Source organism: Thamnophis elegans, chromosome 10 (genome assembly GCF_009769535.1).
Source record: "Thamnophis elegans isolate rThaEle1 chromosome 10, rThaEle1.pri, whole genome shotgun sequence".
NCBI classification, from domain to species: domain Eukaryota; kingdom Metazoa; phylum Chordata; class Lepidosauria; order Squamata; family Colubridae; genus Thamnophis; species Thamnophis elegans.
In genome coordinates this window covers 51,605,914-51,625,676 of record NC_045550.1, presented here as the reverse complement: position 1 = coordinate 51,625,676, position 19,763 = coordinate 51,605,914, and the positions used below count along the sequence as shown (strand labels likewise).

General features: G+C 38.1%; 1 protein-coding gene across 1 annotated transcript in view; it reads left to right on the top strand.

Annotated features, from left to right (window-relative positions):
- The first annotated feature begins 4,554 nt into the window (after window positions 1-4,554).
- The window catches only part of BCHE (butyrylcholinesterase), a 38,956-nt gene continuing 23,747 nt past the window's right edge, over window positions 4,555-19,763 (top strand). Inside the window, exon 1 of the mRNA XM_032224821.1 lies at window positions 4,555-6,074. Within this exon, the coding sequence (XP_032080712.1) occupies window positions 4,555-6,074 (1,520 nt within the window). The remainder of the gene's footprint in view (window positions 6,075-19,763) is intronic.

Below are 19,763 nucleotides of genomic sequence, written 5' to 3'. Positions count from 1 at the left end.
AAAGATAATATTTCATATTTCTTTATGGATTGAAGAACATAAAATTTACTCTTCCTTTCAGTCCCTATCCTCGATATTTGGCTCCTATAGTGTGGCTTTTCATTTACTCTTGCATTCAACTGAATCAGTGAAATATTGTCCCCAATAATCCTTCTCTGTCCTTCACTTCCTTTGATACTGTCATACACTTAGGAAACACTTAAAGGAAAAATGTTCCTATTTTCTATTCTCAGCTTTCAGAATCTTTGCTGGCAATGAGCGAAACAGCCCTTCAAGAGTTGTGCAGCTGTATTTTCCACTGAAATTAACTCTGCCCTTTTAAGGATAGAAGCATTACTCAAATGACTTGCGAACAGATTGTTTAAAATGACAGTAATGAGGACGTAGAATACTTTCCTCCCCTCCTTTCCCGTATCTTTCTTTCAAGAGGAAATTACTCAAAATGTCTAAGTTACTGCATATTATTATGAAACTTTTTCCGTATGTTATTTATTAAGGATATACAAATATGATTATTTAAGTATTGACTCCCAAACTAGACATAAATTAGATACATTACTTGAGAGACCGCCTACTGCCAATCACCTCCACGCGACCAATTAGATCACATAGATTAGGCCTCCTCCGAGTTCCATCTGCTGGTCAGTGTCGACTGGCAACCACGCGGAGGAGAGCCTTCTCGGTAGTAGCTCCGACCCTTTGGAACGATCTCCCCGTGGAGATTCATACCCTCACCACCCTCCAGACCTTCCGCACAGCCCTTAAAATCTGGCTATCCCGTCAGGCCTGGGGCTAAAGACTGTAACCCACCCGAATGGTATGAATGTTGTGTTTTTTAATTATGTATTGTTCTCACGTGTTAAATGTCTGTTTCCCCCCCCCCCTTGAGTTGTAAGCTGCCCTGAGTCCCCCCAGGGAAAAGGGCGGCATATAAATAAACTTTCATAACTCATAACTCATTACTAAGCACAGTCAATAGGGATTATACATTGATGTATACACATCCACATATACATAAAAACACACATAGAGAGACAACCATTCCCACCAAACAAGTCACTGTGAACACATATGGATTTAAATACCCAAGCACCCTCTTCCTAGCAATAAACATTCCAAGCAAGTTCTTCTAAGAATCCTCTGGTTTTTTTCTAATCAGCTTTTTCCATACTCAAAACACATATTCCCCATTTCAGCCAATTCAACATACAACTTTTGGTGATCAAAACCATGTCCACATTACAGGAAAAGGCATTGCATCGTGGGGCACTGATCAAGAAGAGCTTGGAATTTTTTTTTAGACATTTCATTCCCAAACTAGTTAACATCATCAATGGGGTTTGCTCTTATTTGATATACTAGCCCTGTCAGTGTTGGTGGGAGTGGTATTTTTGGTTCCTTGATTGTGTATCAGGGTATTGTTTGCTTTTTGATTGTTTATCTAATGTTAATCTAGGTGTTAATCTGTGTTTACCTAGGTGTTGATTGCTAGTGAGGAGGTGTTGCTATGTAACTATGCATCTTCCGATCAATTTTTATCAATTTTGTATTTATCCACATTTGAGGCTATGTGAAGGGCTGCTCTAAATACATGTATGAAAGCCTATAGATAGATTATTGGTTTTATATTCTTATATGATAAGTAGGAAGCACAGAATCATAGCATGTTAGATTTGGAAGAGAAGGTGGAGATCATCTACTCTAAATTCCTTTCCAGAACTTGTTTGGCGCCACCAAAACCTACATGGTTTGCTATTTCCAAGCCAGTATGAAGTGAAGAAATGTGAATCAAGTAAAGCAGGCAGAAAGCACGCAAGCAATCAAACAAATGAACAAACAAAATATTTACATTTATTCTATTTAATTCAAACATGTCATTATTGCCTGCCTTATGTCCAGAGATCTAATCGTTATGACAGAGGAAGAATATAATCCATTAACAGGATACTTATATTTATTGAATAATTAAGGGTAGAGTATATACTCTGTTTCCCCAAAAATAATCCCTATCCTGAAAATAATCCCTAGCCTGATTTTTAGCATGCTCCTAAAATAAGCCCTAGTTAAGGTCTTCACCAGTGGGGTGGTAGTGGCCAAAACTCTAGGTGGCAAGGGCATGGGGCCTATGGTATCCGGCAGCAGCCACAGCTTGGATAGCACAGGTGAGTTGATTATCTGTCCAAACAGCAGGCCATGCGAGACATGGGAAAGCTGAGAGTTGGTGGATTAGAGCAGACGGGCAGCTGATGAAGGCTCATCTTTGCATGCCAGCAGCAGCAGCAGATGGAGGCAGAGGTGTATGTGAGAGAGGGGGGAAGGCATGTGATCCCAGTGCACCACATGGGCTGCAGGAAAGCTGAGAGATATGAAGACGAGCCACCCATGGCCCACTGCCCACTCCAACCCATCATCTCTTGGCTTGCCTGTTCTGTTGTGGCTGTGAGCAAACAGAAGAAGTGGGCATGTGATCGCATGTGGTCCTGCTGTTTGATCCACCATCATGAGGCAAGGCAGATGTCAGGGTGTGAATGGTCTGGCGATAGGGCCTTGAGGTAAGCCAGCGTGGGGACTGTGGGGAAGCTCCAACCCCCTCCCTCACAGTTGCAGCACTGATATACCACACAGTCTCTTGCCCATTGTGGCTGTGAGCAAGCAGAAGAAGTGGGCCTCCTGTACATAGAAAAATAATAAGACACTCCCCAAAAATAAGCCCTAGTGCTTATTTTGGACCCCCCTACAGTTCCCAAATATAAGACCCGATCTTATTTTGGGGGAAATACAAGTACATTTTTTGCATTACTTTCCCAGCCCAGAATCTATCTATCTATCTATCTATCTATCTATCTATCTATCTATCTATCTATCTATCTATCTATCTATCTATCTATCTATCTATCTATCTATCTATATCTATATCTATATCTATATCATCTATATCTATATCTATATCTATATCTATATCTATATCTAATCTATATCTATACTTTTTAAGCATATTTCTTACCTTGACATGACTGTCATGACTGAAGATTTTTCAATAATCAACTTTAAACATTTTATCAGATTATACAATAAAATACAGAAATACAAAAGCAAATAAGAGGATACAGTGGGGAGGAAAAGGGGAAAGGAGGGAAGGAAAAAAAGAAAAAAAGAGTTGACTTGCAACTCCCTCTGTTACTGTAAGATTAACATCAAACCTCAACTTTTTACTAGTCCATAATAATATAAACTAGCCATTTCTATAACAACAAGATCTTTCAATAATCAGTAAAGCATTTAGTGACTTATTTTTGATATTGCTTGGCTTTCTCTGTATTGCATCAACAATAATGCCTCATGTTCCTTGGCCTTTTCTAAAGAGAGGTTGAACATTTGGTATTTTGTTCTCTGAGCTTTTGGGTTCATGTGGAAACGCCCAACCTTGGGGAATGAACCTCCAACCTTATCCTACACCCAAGCTACAGATATTCGCCACTAACACATGTAATATTTTCTGCAAGGCTCTAATCTGTGTTGAATAATCCCAAATGTGCATTATAGTGAAAATTATAAATAGCTATACACATTCCAAAATAAAAGTCATATTATATGATATTTGTAGCCATTAACTATTCCTTATAAACAAGTTTTCCAATTGCTGGAGCAAAGTTGTTTCAAGACTGTTAGAGTTTGTTGCAGAAATCACATTCTGAAAGCACACACAGATAATTGATTCAGCAGGATTCACTAACTTCTTTATATGCATAACAACACATGAGTAAATGTACAATACCAAGAGTGGTTCTTCAGTTTCAAATCAGAGCAACGGGTCCAGACTAGTTTCATTTCCAGCACAGAGCTTAATACAGACAAAGAGAACCGCCTCGATACAGGGCAGTGAAGCTAACCCTAAGCCCCACCCATGCACCTAGCTGTCTCCAGAAAATACTATTTCAGTTTCTAAACAGCCCTCATTGGCTGACTTAGTTGCTATTCCTATTCATTGGCTGACCTTGTTACCATGTCTCTGCCACTTATGAATATTCTGACAAAACTTAGTTCCCCTAAATTTTCCAGGATTTATTAGATTCCAGCATTTATCAAGAGCTCAGGAACAGTTTTCCGAGAATCATTTTCATACCTCTGCATCCTTTATTCTCAAACAAGCAGACCAGGATCACTTCCAATTTAAGGAGGAGCTGGGCTTGTGATCTGAGTTTGCATGGCAAAAGATCATCTGAGTGAAGATGCGTATTTTCAGTTAGATTCCAGCAAGCTGGTGACTGATTGACAGTGACTGTGGGAGTATTCAGTTTGGTGCTCATAATGATGTGGTATTACAGGTGATGATTTTATTATATTTTCTTCACTTCCATTTGGTTATACCTTGTAAATAATGAAATTGAGACACTTTGCCTACTGGATTGTCTTTGAGGTGCATTCTCTTTGAGTACAGCTGTCAGTTAGTCTCTTGAGGCTGTACAACACGGTTCCCCAATGCAGTGACTCACTGTGTTTCTGCGCCTGAAAGTTCTGCTTAAGCTCTTTCTTTTTTATTTTATTTCAGAATTCATGATGCATACCAATGGGATGTGGAGCCACACAAAAATTATCATGTGGTTTCTTCTGTTCTGTATGTTTGTCAAGATGGTGTTCCCTGCTGGAGATGACACCATCATTGCTACTAAGAATGGAATGGTCAAAGGTATTAATTTACCTGTTCTTGGTGGAACAGTTACTGCATTTCTTGGGATTCCTTTTGCAACACCACCTATTGGTAGGCTACGTTTCAAAAAGCCAGAATCTCGAGAAGAATGGAAAGGAACTTGGGATGCAACCAAGTTTGCCAACTCTTGCTTTCAACTCCTAGATAATACTTTCCCTGGCTTTGAAGGATCAGAGATGTGGAATCCAAACACAAAACTTAGTGAAGACTGCCTTTATCTCAATGTATGGGTTCCTTCCCCCAAGCCTAAAAATGCATCAGTCATGGTATGGATTTTTGGAGGTGGCTTTCACAGTGGAACATCTTCACTCTCTGTTTATGATGGCAAGTTTCTAGCTCGTGTGGAAAGAGTCATTGTCGTATCAATGAATTATAGAGTAGGGCCTTTTGGATTCTTGGCTTTGCCAGGAAATGAAGGCGCCCCAGGAAATGTAGGTTTGTTTGATCAAAGGCTGGCACTTCAGTGGATCCATGACAACATAGGAAACTTTGGAGGTAATTCTAAAAGTGTGACCTTGTTTGGAGAAAGTGCTGGAGCAGGATCTGTTAGCTTCCATCTTCTTTCTCCTCAAAGCTATCCTCTCTTCACGAGGGCGATCATGCAAAGTGGATCTGGGAATGCTCCTTGGGGTGTAATTCTACCATCTGAAGCAAGAAAAAGAACTCTAGCTCTAGCTGAACTCCTCCACTGTACTGGCAATGAAACTGAGATCATATTCTGTTTTCAAAACAAGGAACCCCAAGAGCTATTGGAGAAAGGAGAAGCTTCAACAATATACACCGGTCTTATACATTTGCAGTTTTGTCCCGTAGTTGATGGTGACTTTCTTGCTGATATACCAGAAATATTGCTGAAAAATGGACACTTTAAACAAACACAGATCTTGATGGGAGTAAACAAAGATGAAGGTACTACTATGCTTGTGTATGGTGCTCCTGGCTTCAGCAAAGATAACGACAGCATTATCAATGAAACAGAATTCCAGGCAGGTTTGAAAGTTGCTTTTCCACAATTAAATGAAATGGGATTGGAATCTATTGCTTTTCACTACACAGACTGGGAAGATGAGAAGAATATTTTCAATTATCGTGAGGCCATGGATGATATTATTGGGGATTACTATTTCACATGTCCTTCAGTAGAGTTCATAAAACAGTTTGCTTTGGCAGGGAACAATGCTTTTTTTTACTACTTTGAGCACCGATCTTCAAAACTTGCTTGGCCAGAATGGATGGGAGTTCCACATGGTTATGAAATTGAGTTCGTATTTGGATTACCTCTAGAGCGAAGAGTTAATTATACTAAAGCAGAGGAAGCACTGAGCAGATCTATACTGAAGTATTGGGCAAATTTTGCAAAAACTGGGTAAGGGCTGTTTTATTTTATAATACAGCAACTTTTCTTATTATTTCTCTTCAGAAATGGAAAGTATTTTTAAGTGCCTGGTTATAGAATAACATATGGCTATTCCTGCTCCATTATTGATATTAAAATAATTGTTCAAGGATACTGGCAGTGATGTTAAAAATAATATGGGATACTGATGTTGATATCAGTGGCAGAGTATAATATAGCAATGGAGAATCTGCTAGTTATTTCTCTAGACAAGATACTTCGCAATACTTTCAAAAGATGACAATGCTGGGTTAAATTATACTAAGACAGAATATGCTTTGGTATTATTAGTCATCTACTATCTTTCAAGGGAATTGAATTTTCATTTGTCATCACAACAGCTGGTGTAATTGACGGCCAGTGTTTCAAGTTACAAAGTATGACATTCCATGTGCTCTCAGCTTTTCTACCATCATGTTCTTTAAGATACAAAGAGGAAAATTTGAAAGGCAAGGAATTGTAGGAAATGACCTTTAGCATCAGGGCATTGAATTAATGTATTTTAAAAGTAAGAAAGAAACTATAACAAAGTAGAAATCCTGTGAACTGTCTTTTTGTCTGTCCATCCATCCACTCATCCACATATATTTCATGTTTTCAAATATGAGTGTAATAGCAAAGATTGGGTCATGTGAATATGTACCTTTAAGGAGCAATCTGAGAAACAGCCAATGATCAGTGAATGAATTCTTGAATTTATTACAACAAAGGTCTCCTGATAATTTTCTCAATAAGTATGTTATTGATATTCTTATTATTAATTTGTCTTAAAGTTAACTTTTTGCATGGTACAGAATAAAAATAAGAATAAAAATAATACATTTAAAAAAAGAAAGGCCAGAAATGTTTATGGTAGGAGTGAAATGCATCTAGATCAATTATATGAAACAGATAAAATTGCTTAGCATTTTCCTTCCTCTTTCAGATATAAAAATTCATGCAGAGAATCCACATTCATTTAGAAGCTGACATATCAATCAATTTCAATTTTCTCAAGTTTTTCCCCCTCATTTCTATGTCACTCTATAAGCTCTCTTTGAAAAGGAAATTAGAGAAAGCAGAATATGATTTATGAAATTCTTTCCAACTCCTTTATGAACAGTGACCATAGTATGAATTTAATGTTTGCATATCCACCTACATAATATGTAAGTGTGTATATGTGTGCATGCGTGCCTGAGAACAAGAAAAGGAGACATGGGGGGGGGGAGTGGGGGAGGCAGGGAGAATATTTTAATCATGATATATTCTATGTGTTGATCTCTCCTTCTGTGTTACTGATCTTATTCCATGTTGTATCTATTTATATTGCACTGGGAAACACAGGTTGGATGTATATACTCAGTTCTGGGTTTATAACCAGAAAAAGAAGGGGTTGCTCCTTTTATTGGGATGCACTGGGGATTTTTTCAGAAATCTTTTTTTTACCTATAGTCCCAAGTGAAAACAGTCCATTTTTAAATATGGCCTTTCTTTTGTTACTTTCTATTCCATGTACCCCAGAAATCTGGAACAGTTTTCAGAGATGTAATAGCACTTCCCCATTTGAAAATTATTTTGTACTGGACTTCTGAATAATAGGGGTATATAAACGTTCCCCATTATCATGGAAATGGAATGACTTGCTTTCAGAAGTTGTGGGTTTTCATCACTGGAGGCTTTCAAAAAGAGACTGGGCAATATTTATCTGAAATGATATAGAGCAGGGGACTAGATTAGAACACCTCCAAAGTCCTTTCCAACTCTACTATTCTATGTGATTTTTGTTTTTTAATATGTTTTCTTCCCATTTTCTGTCATTGGATTTCAGTTTGGTTTTGGATTCTTATATGCTCTTGACTCAGAACTGACTTCTTGATTGACTGCTTACAACATCTGCTAATGTTGTAAAACAAGTCAGCTATCTATTCATTTGGAATATAGATCCCAGATATTTTTTTTTCCTATTATCTGAATCAACCCTGAAAAGTTAAAATAAGCCATATCTTAAAAAAAACACCTGATGGAAGATATAGGGATGAAAAGGAAGGGGAAAAAACCCTCTCTGACTGAAAAAGCTTTCCAGAAAAAATCATATGGTTACAGTAATTGGACAGGTCACAAATGTTGATGATCATCTAGTCCAGCGATGGCAAACCTTTTTTTGGCTCGTGTGCCATAAGTGGGAGGAGCACAGGGGGGCTGGCATGTCAGGCATGCTGCATCCATAATGCAATGCATGACCTCCCAATGTGCATATGCGCACTACAGGTGTGACACCCCCCCATTTTTTGCATCCTTTTTTCATCCTCCCCAGGCTCTAGAGTCTTTATAGGAGCCTGGGGAGGGTGAAAAAAGCCCTCTGCCGCCCGCCCCCCCCCCCCCCCGGAGGCCCTCCGGAGGCTTCAGGGACCTTCGGGAGGCTTCCCTGAAGCCTCCGGAGGGCAAAAAAAGACCCTACAAGCAAACCAGAAGTGACTTCTGGTTTGCTCAGATGGTCGTTTTGAGCACTCCAGAGGCTTCAGGGACCTTCAGGAGGCTTCTCTGAAACCTGCAGAGCACTTAAAATGATCCTTCGAGCAAACTGGAAGTCAGTTCCCAAACCTCCGGTTTACTCATAGGGCTGTTTTTTTATTTATTTTTTTTGCACTCTGGAGGGTTCAGGAGGGCCTCGGGGGGGGGGGGGGAATACTTTTTTCGCCCTCCCCAGACTCCTATAAAGCCTGGAGCCTGGGGAGGGTAAAAAAAAAGGCTTTAAAAAAGGGTGAACTCAGGGTGAACTTTCTCTTGCAGCACACCCCGATGCGAAAAACACAGAGATCGGTGTGCTTGGGGCTGCTGCTGCGACGTCCAGGGAGGAGAAACCAAGCCGTGCGCCTCCCCCAGCTGCTTTCGGGGCTTCCTGGAGCGCCAAGAACCTTCGCGCTGTTCTCCGCACTCTCCTCGGCTCCTCACAACTGCAATAGACGTCCAGAAGCGGCAGGGGCTATCGAGCTGGAAATCCAATCCCCATTAGCCCCAAAAGCCGCTTCTGGACATCTATTGCAGTCGTGAGGAGCGGAGAACAGCGCGAAGGTTCTTGGCGCTCCAGGAAGCCGTGCGCCTCTCCCAACTGCTTTCGCGGCTTCCTGGAGCGCCAAGAACCTTCGCGCTGTTCTCCGCTCCTCCTCGCAACTGCAACAGATGTCCAGAAGCGTCGGGAAACGTGCGGCTTATAACCCGGTGCGCTTTATATGTGGAAAAAGTTTGAAAAATTAACGTTAATTGATACTGCGGCTTATAATCCGGTGCGGCTTTTGGTCGTGAAAATATGGTACTTCTTACATTTCTTTTCATACTTCTATAACTAAAATAAACTAAGGTAGGCTACTCACAAGATAAGTGCTTTTCCTTTAAGATGAATATTTAATAACACCATCATATATGTGTTAGACCTAAACACATTTTTTTTCAGTTTTGAAGTTGATATTTTCTGCTTTAATGTTTGAACTAATTGAACATTGTGCACTTCTCATGTATGAAACTGAGTATGTCATCTTAATTGATTATATTGCTTCATATGCACTTCCCACCCAGAAAAGGCCATACTAGAGAAGCAAAAGAACAGAATTAGCACAGCTGCCCAAGCTCTGGAAATAACTATTGTGGCTCTGCTTCTACTCAAAATATCATTTCACTCACCCCAACAAAGCTTTGCATAACCTTTGGCAAGTTTGGTTAGATATCTTTTTTGTCCTACAAGATTTTTTCCTCAGATGAGTGAGTATACAAGGTCAACACCAAGTGATTGATGCAATTTATGATGATAATAATGATGATGAACCCATTGTATATAAGAAACCAATACAAATGGTTGATGAAGTAAGATTCAGCTATGGCAATGAAAAAATGTTCTCTATCAAACTTGAATGACCTTTCTGAAAGTCTATATCTCTAGATGATATGTTAATATACTGTGCTAAAGACCAGAGCTGTTTTATCAGAGATTTGATTTCAAAAGAGTTTTACCAATTTGTTGTTGTCAGTTGCAAAGTCATGTCCAACCCATCGTGATCCCATGGGCAACATTCCTCCAGGCCTTCCTGTCCTCTACCATCCTCTGGAGTCCATTTAAGCTCATGCCTACTGCTTCAGTGACTCCATCCATCCACCTCATTCTCTGTCGTCCCCTTCTTATTTTGCCCTCAATCTTTCCCAACATTAGGCTCTTCTCCAATGAGTCCTTCCTCGTTATGGTGGCCAAAGTATGTGAGTTTCATCTTCAGGATCTGGCCTTCTAAAGAGAGTCAGGGTTGATCTCCTCTAGGTCTGACTGGTTTGATCACCTTGCAGTCCAAGGGACTCACAGAAGTCTTCTTCAGCACCATAGTTCAAAGGCTTCAATTCTTTGGTGCTCAGCCTTTCTCATGGTCCAACTTTTTCCACCAGTTGTATCAGAAATTAACTATTAACATTAATAATTATGAAAGGTTTGCATATGTTCATGTAAGTGTCAGCAGAAGTTCACTTTTGGAGACTGATAAAGTCACAGTATGTTAGCCAGATGAAAGCTCCTTAGTATTTCACTTTGACTTTGATTCAAAGCCCATTTTGGTTTTGGTAGATGTTATTATGAATATTAATCAAAGCATGTTTTCTTCTCTTGGCTCTGGTTTCCTCATGATTTATTTTAAATTCAGAGAGCCAGGATGACAGCTTGGTTCCTTACTTGGTTCCTTTTTTAAAACATAATTTTATCCTCATTTTTCTTCTTGACTTTTGGTGTTCTTCAAAAAGCCTTTGGAAGTGCATGAGTGACGGTAACTGGTACCATCAATCACCGTCATTGATACACTCAGCAAAACCCTTGTAAGGGGAATCTTTATTTATCATGGAGAAAATACTTGTCAACCCATTTCAAAAGTTGCTTAGGTTATGCCTTTTACATTACTTTAGTCATTATAATTATTCAGCACCATTTTCAAGATACAAGTGAAATTTATTTTTCTTTTTTAAGATGCCCTGACAAAGGAATGAACAAATCAGATGCAAGGGGGGTGGGGGAACATTTGAAGGAAGTTGACAACATATCGTTGCTAAGCCTCCAAAGAAATGCCTGAACCACAAGAATTGAACATTTTCAAAAGCAAGCTGTCTTTGCAAATGTTAATTGGGTTCTGATCATTTCAGATCATTCTTATTTTATATTTTAAGAAACCTTTACATTTTCCTTTGAGATGGCCATGAAAAAGTATCAGGTGTTTGCTAACCTTGTTTTAGGCTTAGGTTTATCCTTTTTTGACTAGTTCTTTTCTTAGAGAACAAATACTAAGTATCTTCAATGATGGACACTCAGAAGCCTCAATCAGACAACATACTTAGCCTAGTTGTTGAGGTAAATCAGAATGTTTTGAAATCTATCTAACCAAACAGAATGGACAAAGATATGGCCAGCAACATCTGCAATAAGCTATGATAACACCAAAATGACAGGTGCTACAAAACCAAGGGCTTTATTTGGAATAAAGTGGGGAGCCTGTAACCACATTTTTTTCATAGTCCAAATTTCTCTTTGAACATATTTGCTAAAAAAATATGTTGGTGGTGTTTTCTACCATTCTGAATCAAGATTTGGATTTGGATTTTGGATTTTATTAGTATTTATAGGCCGCCCTTTTCCCTGAGGGGACTCAGGGCGGCTTACATAAAATAAGGAAGGGAGGGTACAGACAATAGACACAAACAATACATAGAAGTAAAATAGTAAGCAACATTCATTCATCATTCGGGTGGGGACAAATTAGCTTTATCCCCAGGCCTGACGGGCTAGCCAGGTCTTAAGGGCTGTGCGGAAGGTCTGGACGGTGGTGAGGGTACGAATCTCCACGGGGAGATCGTTCCAAAGGGTCGGAGCTACTACTGAAAAGGCTCTCCTCCATGTAGTTGCCAGTCGGCACTGACTGGCAGATGGAACTCGGAGGAGGCCTAATCTATGCGATCTAATTGGTCGCAGGGAGGTAATTGGCAGGAGGCGGTCTCTCAAGTACGCAGATCCACTACCATGGAGGGCTTTATGAGTGACAAGTAGCACCTTGAAGCGCACCCGGAGATGAACAGGTAGCCAGTGCAGCTCGTGGAGGATAGGTGTTATGTGGGCGAACCGAGGTGCACCCACAATCACTCGCACGGCCGCGTTCTGGACTAGCTGAAGTCGCCGGATGCTCTTCAAGGGCAGCCCCATGTAGAGCACATTGCAGTATTCCAGCCTAGAGGTCACAAGGGCCCAAGTGACTGTTGTGAGGGCCTCCCGGTTCAGGTAGGGTCGCAACTGGCGCACCAGGCGAACCTGGGCAAATGCCCCCCTGGTCACAGCAACACATGCAGTGTAAAATATTGGAATTAGAAAAACAGAGTTGAAGGGGACCTTAGAGGTTTTTTAGTCCAAGCCCCTGCCTAGACCGGGAACCCTATACCATTTCAAACAAATCTTTTCCAATCTTTTCTTAAAAACTTCCAGTGTTGGAGGATTTACAACTTCTGGAGGCAAGTTGTTCCACCGATTAATTGTTCTGTCAGGAAATTTCTCCTTAGTTCTATATTGCTTCTCTCCTTGATTAGTTTCCATCCATTGCTTTTTGTTCTTCCCTCTGGTGCTTTGGAGACTAGTTTGATTCCCTCTTTGTGGCAACCCCTTATATATCAGAACACTGCTATCATGTCACCCCTAGTCCTTCTTTTCATTAAACTAGACATGCCCAATTCCATCACGTGAAGTATTAATACCACTGTATAATGCCTTGGTAAGGCCACACTTGGAATACTGCATTCAGTTTTGGTCACCAAGATGTAAAAAGATGTGGAGACTCTAAAAAGAATGGAGAGAAGAGCAATAATAATGATTGGGGGACTGGAGGCTAAAACATATGAAGAATGGTTGCAGGACGGGTATGTCTAGTTTAAGGGAAAAAAGGGCTAGGGGAGACATGATAGCAGTGTTCCAATATCTCAAGGGTTGTCACAAAGAAGAGGGAGACAAACTATTCTCCAAAGCACATAAGAAGCAATGGGTGGAAACTAATCAAGGAGAGAAGCAACTTAGAACTAAGGAGAAATTTCCTGACAGTTAGAACAATTAATCAGTGGAACAACTTGCCTCCAGAAGTGGTGAATGCCCCAACATTGGAAGTCTTTAAGAAGATGTTGGATAGCCATTTGTCTGAAGTGGTGTAGGGTTTCCTGCCTAGGCAGGGGGTTGGACAAGAAGACATCCAAAGTCTCTCCAACTCTGCTATTCTATTCTATTCTATTCTATTCTATTCTATTCTATTCTATTCTATTCCATTCCATTCCATTGTCTTTTTTACAAGGACTTGGGATAGACAAATCAGGATGTTTGATGGTGTTACAGATATCATCACAGGATGGAAGCTGTTCTAAGCAAAGTTGCTTTCTGCAATTGACTGATGGCCAATTTGTCAATGCCTGTGGTGTTCAAATGGTGCTCAGTTGGTTTGGGATTGTATCCAAGGCACCTATTACTATTGACACTACCCTTGCTTGCCTCTGCTGTAGTCATTCTATTTCTATTTGTAGGTCTTTGTATTTTGTTGTCTTCTCCAGTTCTTTCTGTTCTATTCGGTTGTCTCCAGACACTGCCATATCTACTATACAGACTTTTTTGTCTTTCTTATCAACAACTGTTAAGTCTGGGGTGTTATGTGGCAGATGCCTGTCTGTCTGGATTATTATTAATTTATTTTATTATAAAATATTAAATTTGATAAAATATTATAATATGTAAATGTTAATTATTATTATATTTATTTATTTGCCTCTCATGTTGGTGTGAAATTACTCTGGGAGGCATATAGCATTAAAATCATAAAAGAGACATATTTCCAAAACAATTAAAAAGGAAATTGCAATGCTGTAGTATACTGATTGTATTCTGGATACTGATGTATACTGATTGTAACTGAATGCAATAACCCAGGTCCATCCAAGAATTTGGGGGGGAAAAGCCAAGATAATGATAGCAAATGTGCAGTTGAAGCTCCTTTCCTCTGTGAGACATGTACAACGTAGTGGCATTAGTACATGTATTACTCTATGTTTGCATGTGACACTTCATTTGTGCAAATATGAACACTTTTACTTTTTTTGACATTCTCCTACATGATTTCCCCTCTGACAACTTATTTATTCTTTAGCCTATTATTTAATTGGTATGGTTTAATTGACTTGACCTGTTTAACCATATATTGTATAATAAATCTGACTTTGCATAGCATACTATAGCATAAATCAGTGTTTTTCAATCTTTTTTGTCCAAAGGCACACTTTTTTCATGAAAAAAATCACGAGGCACACCACCATTAGAAAATATTAAAAAAATTTAACTCTGTGCCTATATTGACTATAGGCGGGTGTTTTTCCCACGGCACACCTTACACTATGTCACGGCACACTAGTATGCCGCGGCACAGTGGTTGAAAAACACTGGCATAAATCATGATTTATAAATGTAATCAATTAAGACCACACAGCTTACTGAAATGGAGGTGTGGTTATTGTAATCATGGCTGCTTTGCATAGGTTCCCCAACATTACCTCCATTATTCACTTCAGTATTATATGTTCCAGCACCATTTATAATTTGGGGATGCTGCTTTGTTTTCCTTTCATTTGTGCATTTCGTGGTAATTTGTACTTCATCCTGGCTAAAGCATCTATTCGTCAGTGCTTCAAGTACCTGTGCTTATGCCTAATTACTGGGATATTCAAAGCAGATAGCATTAATTTCAGTGAACTACACAGTTTTTATATTTTAGTTATATTTTTAAGTCTGCCTATTGTTTTACACCATCCCATGAAACATGACTGTCAGCAGCATGTGAAATTTAAAAAAGCTCATACAATGAACAATGTTTCTTTAAGAAAAAACTCCACAATGAAATTCCACATAAATATTATTATTATTAAAGGTGTATGAAGGAGTATTAGATGTGACAAAGAATGTAGCTATTTAATTAAATCAGTTGTGGCTCCCTCTTTCTGGAACATCATTTCCCCAGAGATTAGAATGGTCCACATTGTAATAGTCTTCCAGAAGCAGCAGAAGATCTGGTTCTGCTAGTGGGCCTGGGGAACTCAGAGTGGGATGGAGCCCATTAAATGGCTCATGTGATCTGTTGTCGCTGGTGGGGGGAGGTGGGGATGATTTTATTATATTTATCTGATTTTTTTATTAGGTTTATTGTTTTTTTCATGTGGTTTTAAATTATGTAAGCCCCCTTGAGTTGCCATGGGCAAATAGGTGGCAATATAAACATAATAAATTAATATAATAAATCACCAATTTCTTGAAACCCCAGAGATGCATCTTTTCTGCCAGGACATCAAACTTCTAGAATATCATCGCCTCTGAGATAAGACTGGTCCCATCCTTATTTTACTTCCATAAATCCCTGAAAACCAGCCCTTATCACAGTCAGGTTTTGAGGGACTTTTGGAAAGATATCAAAGATGATGTCAGTGTCACCTCAGGGGCAATAATATTCCCGAAGGTGAATTTTAAAATAAAACCTGGAGAGACAACTCATTATGCCAAATCACACATCAACAGGCCCACTGTTCATAATAAGACTGTTAGTAATACTGACTTCAGAAATAATCTGAGCATTCATAAATTGTGTGTCCTGAATTTCTAATTTTATCCATTTAAAAATGCTTACTACAGTCACCCCCATAAATAATATCATTGGCTAATTTGAAAAAAATCAAAAACTAATAAAACTTTTTTAGACAGAAAAGGTACATTTCCTGGGTCCTAGAAGAAAAGGTACATTTCCTAGGTATATAACTCCTTAGCAAAAGGGACCCGTAGCATAGCTCATATGCCACAATTTCACATTGTTTTACAAGGTAAATTTCTTCTTTCTTTAGAAAGAAGATGCTTCCATGCATGGACAAAGGACAAATAATGGACTAAGGACAAAGAGATTAATGAGCAACAGCTTCCATATTTCCAAGTGAAACATCCCTAGATAAGTTTATTACACAAAATAGTTATGAATGGTACCCATAATTGCAGAATAAAATATTTCCATCCTCTGCCTTTTATTTTAAACTTATCAATATGAAAACTCTAGAGAGACATGGCTTGTGTGCATGAATTAAATATAAAGTGATACAGATCTGCACAGAGAATCCTTGATATCATTTGATGAAATGATAAATGATTAGATAAATAGAGAAATGTTCTGAATTTTAAAACAAAATCTGGAGAGGCAACTCATTATGCCAAATCACACATCAACAGGCCTTGATAACGATAGTAAAACTGACTTCAGAAATAATCTGAGCATTCATAAATTGTAAGTGTCCTGAATTCCTAATTTTATTCATTAAAAATGCTTACTATAATCCTGTGGACATCACCCCCATAAATAGTATCATTTGCTAATTTGAGGAAATCAAAAACTAATACTTTTTTCATTTGATTTTTTTCATAAAGTCAATGGGCTGGATTACATCAAAGGTCCCATTGAAATAACTGGGGGGGGAGATGCAACTAACACCCAGTAATAATAATGGATGTAGGACCGTGCAAGTAATGGGACACATGTGATTTACCTATGGAAGTAAATTTATTTATTTATTAAATTATTATGTTGTCCATCTAAGTCCATGAAGAAGCTCTGTGTGTCTTGGGCTTAAGTAAGTCTAAATGTATTGAATATGTTTCAATAAGATTTTGGTAGCATTATTATGTGTTGAATCAACAGACAAAAAATCAGGACTCAAATTCAAAGCTTTTCCAACTTTTGTTATGCTTTACTTTGTTTTAACTCTGGATTACTAAGGGGTTAGGCTTACTTATGGTCTAATGCCAGCTGTCAAGAAATTATATACAGCAGAAGAAAAAATGATAAGAAAGTAAAACAATTAATAGGATTAAAATATACAAAGATGTAGAGAAAGTGATTATTTTTGTCCCATCACATGGAAGGATTAGACAAATGTAAATGTCTGTTTGTTTGTTTTAAAAAAATGAAAATCCTAATCCTGTCCAGCAATAATATTTGCACAGAATTTGGCTATCTTTCAAGATAATTTGTGCAGAAACATCTGCCACCAGGGTGTGAACTTTCTCCTTATCAGAACATCTAAGATGAGTTAGCAGCAAAGTGTTTATTAAATCAGAATGCCAAGACACGTAAAAACAGCAGAGCAATAAGAATACATTATTACCCCTAACATATGAAGATATTTAATCCTTTGTAGGATGTTGTTGTATCTTCCAACAACTTGCTTAGATGGCAAACAACAATCTCAACAGGGAAAAGGCTGTCCAACACAGCATGTATAAGATGACAATTAGTTAGTTAGCAGGCATAAATGGTCTTCCATACAGCTTCTCCCCAGGTGACATGAGCGATTGTGGTCCAATTTTTCTGAAAATTAGAAATTTCAATTCCAAGTTGACTCTCTTGAACTTAAATGAAACCAAATATTGAATTTAAGGAAATGTGGTCTAATAACACCCAAGATGATTGAAAACTATCCAAAAGAATAGAGCAAGACAGAGATCTCACTGAAGATCAGTTATGACAAAAGAGAATGATGACATAGCCCAAAATGATGTACCCCTAGAGAACAACTTCCAAAGAGCAAGATAAATAGTTTGATTTCAAAAGAACTTTCAATAAAGATTCTAAAAAAAAAAAATGGGGGGGGGGATTGGACCATTTTAAGAAGTCTTGAATCTTTGTAAATACAAATCTGGAAACTGTAAAGGGAAAGGCTAATCACTTTATCTTTATAGATATTTATAACAGCAGGTGCATAAGTAATGCCTTTGCTGTATGGAAAAAGACAAAATTGAATTAGTGGCCTTATGGGTCCAATGAATGAAAACTATTATTTATTCCCTCCAGGTAGCGAACAACTGAAATATAATTCCCAGGACTTTAGTTTGTTCTACAGAGATTTTATTTCTTTTTCAGCAATAGATGCAGCTGTTAAGCATTTTGGAGAAAGCCACTATCTTTTTCACCGAATAACTGGCAATGAGTCCTTCCATTCTATAATATAAAGAAGGGAATTGAAGACTTCACCCCAAGTGTACTTGCATTGTGGAGAGGATTATAGTATCATCAGCATAAAGAGGTACTAAGGTGGAATTATTGGCCATTTAGGAGGATAGAATGGATTTATTTTCAAAGTTTGGACTACATTTTGAGTATAAAAGTTAATAAGATAAAAGTTTAAAATGAACAAATCTAATATACAACTTTGTTTCACTCCTTTTGGGATGGAGATTGGCATGGAAAGAAATTCAGGGTTATATATAGCTAGCATGAAAGTATTTTATCACAATTTCATGATCAAAAGTAGGAGTGCTCAATCAATAGAAGAAGCTGCCAGCTTTATCTAAAGCCTGTCTCTGTGAATTAAACTGAATCTTGACTTTAAATCAATAAAGGCAGTATATAGAACATCTCTTGGACAATTAGAATATTTTTTCCAGTGAATAGTATACTATTATGCAGTGCTGAGATATGAATTTCCCTGGATTAAATGTAATTTGATTCTCAGTCAAAATCTTATCTTCAGTCAAGTAGACTGTTTCCAATAAAGACAGCTTAGTTGCTAATTTTAAAGTAAAGTTTCCTAATTTTACATAGAAAACTGATGTAAAAAAATTATCCCATGGGTTGATAGCTCGTCCTGCTTCATATTTGATATGATCAAGTTTTAAATCTCTTTTTAGTTAGAATGACTGGAGAAAGTCTGTTCTGATCATAATCTAAATGACCTAACCCCAAAAGACAATAATTGAATGTGTGCATGAAAAGTCATCTTGTATTGTTCAGTTACACAAGGAATTATATAGTTGGCATTGAAGCTTCTAAGAGAGAAAGAAAAATCTATTTGGCTGAACTTGAAATCTCATGCAAAAGAAAAATTAAAATTGCCAAATGTATAATTAACACAAAAATAGAAGAAAAAAAGAGAAGAAAGCAAAGAAGAGGAAAAATGAAATAAATGCAAAGTATTTTTTATAATGTGACAAAAAATTGATCATCTCAGGCAAATTTTATCTTTTTTTTTGCCAAATTGACTAAATTAGTGGGCCAAATGAATGCCCTGGATGTAATGTACCAAGAGTTTTGTAAGACTTTTAATAAAGTTGGCTAAAGTCTCCTTATTGGAAAGATTGAACAATAGAGGATGGCTGAGTCCATGACCAGATGAATTTATAGATGATTAACTTAAAGATAGGTTCTATGTACAAAAAAAAATCTTGATAAATTTGAAATTAGGTCCTATCCTTCAAATGGTGTTCAATGGTAATAAATATAAAATTCTACAATTAGTAGAATATATATATTCTAAGGATCCTGAAAATAACTGAATTAGCCCTAATCAGAAATGAACTCCACGGGAAAAGATTCCTAGTAGACCAAACCAACCGGGACCTACTCACTCCTCACCTCAAACTCAGCAACAAAATGCACCCAGCACTCTGGGACAAATCCAAACAACTAGCCCTCTGGAAAGCCAAAACAAAAACATCCTACAAGAAAGACAAACACACCAACAAACCCCACAGACTAGAAAAAAAACCAGAAGCCCAACCTCCCTCCACAGCAACTCATGAAACAAATAGTACACAACATATCAGACAGAACCCTC